The sequence below is a fragment of the Kryptolebias marmoratus genome, linkage group LG12 (assembly GCF_001649575.2).
Source record: "Kryptolebias marmoratus isolate JLee-2015 linkage group LG12, ASM164957v2, whole genome shotgun sequence".
Taxonomy (NCBI): Eukaryota; Metazoa; Chordata; class Actinopteri; order Cyprinodontiformes; family Rivulidae; genus Kryptolebias; species Kryptolebias marmoratus.
Genome location: NC_051441.1, coordinates 123,441 through 132,939, shown reverse-complemented (window position 1 = coordinate 132,939; position 9,499 = coordinate 123,441). Strand labels below are relative to the sequence as shown.

Genomic DNA, 9,499 nt, shown 5'->3' with positions numbered 1-9,499 from the left:
TGTGACGTCACTGGGATGTCGCGCATCCTGAAACTACATCAGGTAGCTGGAAGCTAACGGAGCTAGCAGCACTTTTGTGTTTTTCTCACTTTTTAAGACACGGTTATTACAAGTATCATATTTTGTGATCCTACGAAGCTTTATCTAACACCACCGTCCTTCACTCACGGTTTTATTTTCTCTTCTGGAGAAATAAATACAAGCTGGTACGTAATCGTTACGTTAGCTAGCTTCGGTGTGAGTTGTTAGGCTTAAATGTGTTCGGGCCTTCTTAACAAAGGACAACTGATGTTAAACTGTAATATCTACAAGCTCTTTAGTCAGTTAGAAGTCCCAGCTAATGTTAGAGACGCTAGTAATCAGATTTTATTTGACATAACTCGTTTTTGTTCAGCGTTACGCATTAAAAATTAGCGTCATTTGTTCGGACGGAGCTCCGAGGCCTGAGTCTTGACGCACGTGTTAATGCCCAAATAAAACTGACTTTTAGGCAACAAAAATGTATTTTTATGACTAAAATATGTGTTTAAAACAGTCCAGACATAATTAGATCAAGTGGGTTTAGAAATGGTCCATATTTTAAAACCGCTTTAAAATGGTCTCAGTTATTATCTTAATTTGTATTTTTTTTTATTGTTTGACGCATTTATCAACCGAAATCTTTTAGTAAGAAAATTAATACGAAGTCAATACAATACTTTCTGGTAATTGCAGCTATTGTGTCGAAGCCAGGTTTTCCTGAAATCTTAAAGCGGTTTTAATTAATAAACCTGGTTCTCTGTTTGGTTTTTTGTAGTTAATGAAGGTTTCTCTTTTGGACTTTGGCTGCTTTTTCACTCATTTTCAGTCCAGTCTGTGTACTCGAACCTGCAGCATGGTGATGATTTGGCTTTTTTCCTTAAGGCAATGGCAGATTGATCATTGTTAGTCAGTAAAAGCAACAGAAAGTTAAGGCTGCCCTTAACAGATGATGAAATAGGCCTATTGATAATTAGTTAATTAATAAAATATTGTTGAATATCCGTTGTTTTCACAGAGCCATGTATAATGGGATTGGCCTGACGACTCCGCGGGGCAGCGGCACCAATGGCTACGTGCAGCGAAACCTGTCGAGCCTGCGGGTCAAACGTCCACGCGATGAGCGTGGCGGCGAACGGGATGAAAAGGACCGGGAGAGGCTGGAGAGTCAGCTCAACAGGCAGCCCAACGCCGACATCCTGGAGCACCAACGCAAGAGGCAGCTGGAGGTCAAGTGTGCCGAGCTGCAGGACATGATGGAGGAGCAAGGGTAAACATTTATGATGTTTTATGTCAGAGATGTGAGCATTTACTGCTTTTCTTTACATTATAGCAAATGGAAGGTAAAGACAACAACCAATTTCATATTCAGTGATTTCTTTATTTTTAGTAAAAAGGCAATTCTGTGGTTAAAAATGATAAACACAAGCAGTGTGTCCTCTTCTTCTGTGACATCCTTTTCTGTGTTTGGACACTTAGATATTCTGCTGAGGAGATTGAGGAGAAGGTGAACAGTTTTCGTTTGATGCTGCAGGAGCAACAGGAGCCGCCTCCCTCTGCTGCTCAGAAACCAGCGTAAGAACAACACAAAAAGCAGTTTCTGGATTTATGTGGCCAACATTAAAACAATCAGGGGACAATCCTTCTCACTGGACTTTAACCTCTTGATCTTGAAACAAAGTTTGGATCATCCAGCTTCACATACTGGCAGCTATGTGCTCATCATAGATGCAACAATAATCTTGTTAAATGACAGGTTCCACTGATTGTTTAAATTTGCTCATGATTGACAGATGCTTCATCCCATCACCTTTAAGGAATTCCTTCATTTTTCTGCCAGCGTTTAGTAAAACCTTTATTATGTGTAAGTGATTAAACGTATTAGTTGGTCATTCTCATCACTCTAGGTACTTTCATTTCATTTACCATCAGGAATCATTTAAATTTTTCTTGATGCTGTAAAAGGGAGCTCCGTGTCTGTCGTTCATCACGCACCATGTCGATGTTAAAAAACAGATTTTTGTTTCCTTTCAGTGTGACAGAAACACACGCCCTGGCTGCAGCCAACCAACAGAAGAATGATCGTCTTCGCGCTGCTTTTGGGATCTCCAGCGACTACGTGGACGGATCGTCCTTTCACGCCGACAGGAAGCAGAAGGAAAAAGAGAAGAGAGACCAGGAACGCCTGGAGAGGGAGAGGCTGCAGCAGCAGAAATATACGTAAGACGCTCTCAAAACAACAAGATATAAGCACAGAGTGAATCAAGCAGTTCTCAAGGGTTTTTACTTCTAAATTGGTCACTAAAGCTGTTGTCAAACTGTGAGAAGTCATGAAGTCGGCGCTCAGTCTCGTGGTGAAAATTGTCTCATTTTGTTCTCGGAGCAGCTTCTTGACACAAAGCTTGGACCGAACTGTTTCTCACAGAGGTCTGATGGAGCCATTTAGCTTCTGCTGCTCCTCTGAGAAGCAGCTGGAGGCTGTTAGAAAATACAGCCGTTTTTACAGCTGTTCCAGTAAAACAAGGACAGGAGGTGAAACACTGGCGGGAAGGAGGGGGGAGGAGCTTCCTGCGAGTTCTGATCCAAACGTTTCATGGACGATGAAAGGTGTATGTAAAAACGAATGTCTCTTAAGCACGGGACTGCAAACCGACTTCCTGACGTCTTGTGGAGTGTGGCGGATCCTTTACTTCAATCCGTATGCCTGCATCTTCTTAATCCTAATTTCTTTTTCCTGTCAGTTTGGTGGAAGATTCAGATGATTCAGATTCTCCTCCTAAAAAGCGCAGTCGAAAAAAGAAAAAGAAAAACAAAACCAGAGACAGGTGAGAGGATCAGCTTGGTGCGAATAACTAAGAACAGACTGTTCAGACATCGGTCTGAAATTGTCATTTTCTTTTAAATCAGTTCAGAGAGTTCCTCCCCATCTCCTCAAAGAGAAAAAAAGAAATCCAGAAAGAAGAAAAAGAAACGGTACTACTAATTTATTTTTTTTTCTGATTCCACGTTTCACCAGTTGATTTTTCATTGTTTATGATGCTTAATGTAAATATGTTTCAGTGACGTGTCAGAAGAGGAAGATGACAGGTTGGTGTGTTTTTGATGAAGACTTTTCTGTTGCAGTGTGAAAATAAACCCCAGAACTTGTGTTCAAGCTCTTTTGTAACTGTTTCGATGTCTTTAAGCTCCCCTGATGGGAAACAGAAGATTTCCAAGAAGAAAAGGAAACAAAGTGAAAGTTCTACTCCTCCAAAAACAAAGTCAAGTCGACGCCGAAGTGACTCCTTCAGTTCAGCTACCAGGTATAAAACCAACGAATCACAGGAAGGAAAATTAGAGCCGCCTTAAAAATTCTACACAGAACTGGAAGCAAACAGAATAACTTTCCCAGGGTGACCTGGCCAAGAGGTCAGCAGCACGTCACAAATCAATACTACTAATAATAACAATATGGAACAAAACCATGTTTTAACCACATAAGCTGTTTTATTTTGAGGTGCAAGGACATAGCATATTAATGATCCTAAGAGTGACAAAAACACAGTGGTTAAGAAAGCAGGAATGGAAGTAAAAACAAATGAACAACAGTAAAAATGAATCTATAAACACCATCTTGTGATCCCAGTAGCTAAAATTCAAACCTTCCAAATCTACCTAAGAACTGATGTTTTCTAACAGGTTTGTGTTCAGAAATAATCCTTTTGATTTTCTTTGAAACTGACAGATTTTTTTTCTTCTTCTATCTGCTGTAATGCTGGGAAATCCCTTCGTATAATGTTTGACATCATTGTGAAGTTTGGGGATTCCTGATGACTTCAGACCAATAAAAATCAACTTTTCTAACCGACACTCTCTTAAACAAAACTTGTTTGTTGTCAGATGATAAATCACTGCAGGTCGTTTTCAAGTCAATATTTATAAATTCCTGAATGTGACTCATTTTGCCAGCATGGGGCACGTTTGGGTTTATGAGATTTGGAAATCCTTGTTACCTCCTCGGTTTGACGAAAATACATTTCCTTTATCTTAACGGGGTTTAGTCGGCCATTTTTAACCTTTTTTCTGTGTAACAGCGACCAGTCTCCACCTCCACCGAGGTCGCATCAAAAGGACCAAACAGCAAGAATCACTGAGGGCAGAAAGGAGAAATCTCCTGACAGGAGGAGGCGCAGCCCGCAGCATCAGGGAGGGGAACGGGTGAGACAGATTCACTGCTGCACTAATAAATATGCAGTTCCTGAATGTTTACTGACACCGAACTCATGTTCCCGTCATGTAGAGGAGGCCCAATCAGGAGAGAGAAAAAGGGCGAGAGAGGGAGGCCGAGAAAACCAAGAGGAGGCATGACTCCTCATCCCCGTCTCCCACTCCACAGAAAACCATGGAGAAGGACAAAGGGAGGAGATCCAGGAGCAAACAGAGGGGGAGGGAGAAAGGGAAGCGCTCCAAGAGCAAAGAGGTGGAGAAAAGGAGGCGTTCCAGGAGTGTAGATGTGGAGAAAAGGAGGCGTTCCAGGAGCAAAGAGGCGGAGAAAAGGGGGCGTTCCAGCAGCGTAGAGAAGAGGGACAAAAGAAAGGAAAACGTACCTCACAGGACTAGGCAAGACACCACCTCCTCATCGTCCTCTCCTTCTCCTCCTCCTCCTCCTAAACAGGAAACTAGGAGGGAAAGAAACAAAAACGTTGAGCGTGAAAAAAAGGAAAGCAGAAAGACAAGACATGACTCCTCCTCTCCTTCACCTCCTCCTGAGAAAGAGAAGCCAACATCTCAGAGGAGTAGAGAGAAGGAGCAGCACTCGAACTCCGAAGCACCCAATGAAAGACACGATGGCAGAGACGCCACCAAGAGACAGGACAGAGAAGCACCTCCTCACCAGCAGAAAAGTGACAAGAGAGTAGGTGGACCTCTGTCCTGTGACTCCACGTCGTCTGTCCACATTGGACGGCAACAAGAGAGGGAGCATGACAAAAGACGAGAAACAGATGAGGAGAGACCTAAAGAGTATTTGGACAAACAAAGAGATCAAGGTGTTGGGAGAAGGGGAGATGTTGTCCACCCGTCTGCAGAAGGTAGAAGAGACGTGTCCAGACCTTTGGAGACATCCCGGAGCAAGAGGACTGAGAAGGTGACAAGTCCTGTAAAGGAGAAGAAGCATGAAGACGAGACAAAGCGGACAGCTGAAAGACAAGAGAGCAGCAGTGATAGCAGCAGCAGTGACAGCGATAGTGATAGCTCCTCATCTTCCTCTTCATCTTCCTCCTCCTCCTCCTCCTCATCCTCTGAAGATGAGGGCAAAGCTAAGAAAGCTGCATCAGCAGAGAGGGAGAGAAGCTCCATCATAAAGACGTCTGCGTCTACCATCGGAGCTGCTGTTGAGAGGTATTTAGCCAGTGGGAGGAAGGAAAGCTCTTCTTCTGAGGAAACCAGGCGGTCTCAGAAAGACTGGGACCCTGAGGAGAGGGAGCGGCTGTCCTGCAGAGCGCCCGCTGAAGAACAAACCCCCCAAACAAAAGGACAGGAGCGGTACAGTCCCACACAGGTGGACAGTCCCAGTCCTCTCTCCCCACCCAGCAGACCAGACACCAGAGGAGGCAGCAGGTACTCTGCTTCTGAGTCCACAGCTGGGGACGGACCCAGGAAGACTGTGAGGTCAAGCCCCTCAACTAGAACCTCCTGGTCTCCGCCTCGGAGAACTACCACGTCCCCAGCTCATCGCACACCCCCGAGGCAGTATCAGGAACCTCTACCACGATCTAGAAGAACTTCTCCTCCATCAGCCTGGACAGACCGGGACAGAAGCAGGGAGGTGTACAGAGAACGGCAGAGAGCTGTCAGGAGAAGCAGGTCCAGCAGTCCGAGGAGGCGCAACATGTCAAGGTCTAGAAGTCCAAAGAGGTGCAGTGGGTCTAGACCTAGAAGTCCGAGGAGGCGCAGTGGATCTAGACCTAGAAGTCCGAGGAGGCGCAGTGGATCTAGACCTAGAAGTCTGAGGAGGCGCAGTGGATCTAGACCTAGAAGTCTGAGGAGGCGCAGTGGATCTAGACCTAGAAGTCTGAGGAGGCGCAGTGGATCTAGACCTAGAAGTCTGAGGAGGCGCAGTGGATCTAGACCTAGAAGTCTGAGGAGGCGCAGTGGATCTAGACCTAGAAGTCTGAGGAGGCGCAGTGGATCTAGACCTAGAAGTCTGAGGAGGCGCAGTGGATCTAGACCTAGAAGTCTGAGGAGGCGCAGTGGATCTAGACCTAGAAGTCTGAGGAGGCGCAGTGGATCTAGACCTAGAAGTCTGAGGAGGCGCAGTGGATCTAGACCTAGAAGTCTGAGGAGGCGCAGTGGATCTAGACCTAGAAGTCTGAGGAGGCGCAGTGGATCTAGACCTAGAAGTCTGAGGAGGCGCAGTGGATCTAGACCTAGAAGTCTGAGGAGGCGCAGTGGATCTAGACCTAGAAGTCTGAGGAGGCGCAGTGGATCTAGACCTAGAAGTCTGAGGAGGCGCAGTGGATCTAGACCTAGAAGTCTGAGGAGGCGCAGTGGATCTAGACCTAGAAGTCTGAGGAGGCGCAGTGGATCTAGACCTAGAAGTCTGAGGAGGCGCAGTGGATCTAGACCTAGAAGTCTGAGGAGGCGCAGTGGATCTAGACCTAGAAGTCTGAGGAGGCGCAGTGGATCTAGACCTAGAAGTCTGAGGAGGCGCAGTGGATCTAGACCTAGAAGTCTGAGGAGGCGCAGTGGATCTAGACCTAGAAGTCTGAGGAGGCGCAGTGGATCTAGACCTAGAAGTCTGAGGAGGCGCAGTGGATCTAGACCTAGAAGTCTGAGGAGGCGCAGTGGATCTAGACCTAGAAGTCTGAGGAGGCGCAGTGGATCTAGACCTAGAAGTCTGAGGAGGCGCAGTGGATCTAGACCTAGAAGTCTGAGGAGGCGCAGTGGATCTAGACCTAGAAGTCTGAGGAGGCGCAGTGGATCTAGACCTAGAAGTCTGAGGAGGCGCAGTGGATCTAGACCTAGAAGTCTGAGGAGGCGCAGTGGATCTAGACCTAGAAGTCTGAGGAGGCGCAGTGGATCTAGACCTAGAAGTCTGAGGAGGCGCAGTGGATCTAGACCTAGAAGTCTGAGGAGGCGCAGTGGATCTAGACCTAGAAGTCTGAGGAGGCGCAGTGGATCTAGACCTAGAAGTCTGAGGAGGCGCAGTGGATCTAGACCTAGAAGTCTGAGGAGGCGCAGTGGATCTAGACCTAGAAGTCTGAGGAGGCGCAGTGGATCTAGACCTAGAAGTCTGAGGAGGCGCAGTGGATCTAGACCTAGAAGTCTGAGGAGGCGCAGTGGATCTAGACCTAGAAGTCTGAGGAGGCGCAGTGGATCTAGACCTAGAAGTCTGAGGAGGCGCAGTGGATCTAGACCTAGAAGTCTGAGGAGGCGCAGTGGATCTAGACCTAGAAGTCTGAGGAGGCGCAGTGGATCTAGACCTAGAAGTCTGAGGAGGCGCAGTGGATCTAGACCTAGAAGTCTGAGGAGGCGCAGTGGATCTAGACCTAGAAGTCTGAGGAGGCGCAGTGGATCTAGACCTAGAAGTCTGAGGAGGCGCAGTGGATCTAGACCTAGAAGTCTGAGGAGGCGCAGTGGATCTAGACCTAGAAGTCTGAGGAGGCGCAGTGGATCTAGACCTAGAAGTCTGAGGAGGCGCAGTGGATCTAGACCTAGAAGTCTGAGGAGGCGCAGTGGATCTAGACCTAGAAGTCTGAGGAGGCGCAGTGGATCTAGACCTAGAAGTCTGAGGAGGCGCAGTGGATCTAGACCTAGAAGTCTGAGGAGGCGCAGTGGATCTAGACCTAGAAGTCTGAGGAGGCGCAGTGGATCTAGACCTAGAAGTCTGAGGAGGCGCAGTGGATCTAGACCTAGAAGTCTGAGGAGGCGCAGTGGATCTAGACCTAGAAGTCTGAGGAGGCGCAGTGGATCTAGACCTAGAAGTCTGAGGAGGCGCAGTGGATCTAGACCTAGAAGTCTGAGGAGGCGCAGTGGATCTAGACCTAGAAGTCTGAGGAGGCGCAGTGGATCTAGACCTAGAAGTCTGAGGAGGCGCAGTGGATCTAGACCTAGAAGTCTGAGGAGGCGCAGTGGATCTAGACCTAGAAGTCTGAGGAGGCGCAGTGGATCTAGACCTAGAAGTCTGAGGAGGCGCAGTGGATCTAGACCTAGAAGTCTGAGGAGGCGCAGTGGATCTAGACCTAGAAGTCTGAGGAGGCGCAGTGGATCTAGACCTAGAAGTCTGAGGAGGCGCAGTGGATCTAGACCTAGAAGTCTGAGGAGGCGCAGTGGATCTAGACCTAGAAGTCTGAGGAGGCGCAGTGGATCTAGACCTAGAAGTCTGAGGAGGCGCAGTGGATCTAGACCTAGAAGTCTGAGGAGGCGCAGTGGATCTAGACCTAGAAGTCTGAGGAGGCGCAGTGGATCTAGACCTAGAAGTCCGAGGAGGCGCAGTGGATCTAGACCTAGAAGTCTGAGGAGCGGCAGATTTTGGTCCAGAAGCCCAAAAAGACGCAGCAGGTCCACATCCAGGGTCCTCAGACCACCAAGTCCCCACACCAGGTAATTAGTTTGGTTTGTGCTGAAAGTCGAGCTGAAGTTACTTGGATTAAAATGCAGCTTATTGAGCATAGAAGGAGTTTTCTGCTGCAGCGTTGCCACCTGCTGGTCATATTCTAGTTTAAACCACAGGACTAAACGTAAACCGGCTCGGACTCAGCGTTCTAACACTGATGTCTGTGGAAGCTGACAGTTCTGCTGCTGCAAAGACAAATTAAAGGAAAACTGGGGAGTCAAAGCACTCAGTCTTTAAATATTTGATATAAACAGAAACACTCTGAAGTTACCACTGATGGGATCAAATTATCCACCTGTAAAACACCCTCAGGTCCACCTTAGCTAAACTAAAAGGACAAAAGATGACGTGAACAACAGCGAGAACGTCAGTTTAAGGGAGAACACAGGAAGTAAACATGCAGCAGCATCAAGAAACTTAATCCTGAGAGCAAAGTATACTTCAACAAAGCTGGCTTTAATGTGAATCTGTGTAATCAGTGACATGTTGGTTAGGAAAAGCTTAAACTTTTTAAAATGTTTGTCTCCAGATCCCGTCTATCCCCGTCTCCACAGCGGCAGCGTGAGTGGCCCGGGGAGGCACAGAGACTGGGAGAGACCAAACGTGTTTCCCAGCCCCGCAGCTCCTCCTCATCCTCATCTTCCTCCAGCTCCTCCTCTTCATCCTCCCCCTCGCCGCCACAAGAGAGGAACGACTGTAAGGCGCCAGCAGAGAGAGACCTGAGGCCTGACCAACAGGAAGAGAAGCCAGAAAGGCCGTCTTTGTCTCAGGCTCCTTCCAGAGACTCCTCCCACATTCCAGCTTCAGGCCGGAAGGCTTCGCCGTTGGACTCGCGACGTTCCGATTCAGGCCGGAAGGCTTCGCCGTTGGACTCGCGACGTTCCG

General features: G+C 47.7%; 1 protein-coding gene across 1 annotated transcript in view; it reads left to right on the top strand.

Annotated features, from left to right (window-relative positions):
• Positions 1-9,499, top strand: part of srrm2 (serine/arginine repetitive matrix 2) — a 12,157-nt gene continuing 2,658 nt past the window's right edge. The window contains exons 1-12 of the mRNA XM_037978557.1: positions 1-206; positions 1,037-1,288; positions 1,498-1,593; positions 2,053-2,238; positions 2,760-2,843; positions 2,926-2,991; positions 3,079-3,105; positions 3,204-3,320; positions 4,092-4,215; positions 4,298-6,067; positions 8,396-8,601; positions 9,144-9,499. Coding sequence (XP_037834485.1) covers positions 1,041-1,288; positions 1,498-1,593; positions 2,053-2,238; positions 2,760-2,843; positions 2,926-2,991; positions 3,079-3,105; positions 3,204-3,320; positions 4,092-4,215; positions 4,298-6,067; positions 8,396-8,601; positions 9,144-9,499 — 3,280 coding nt within the window. The 5' untranslated portion in view covers positions 1-206; positions 1,037-1,040. The remainder of the gene's footprint in view (positions 207-1,036; positions 1,289-1,497; positions 1,594-2,052; positions 2,239-2,759; positions 2,844-2,925; positions 2,992-3,078; positions 3,106-3,203; positions 3,321-4,091; positions 4,216-4,297; positions 6,068-8,395; positions 8,602-9,143) is intronic.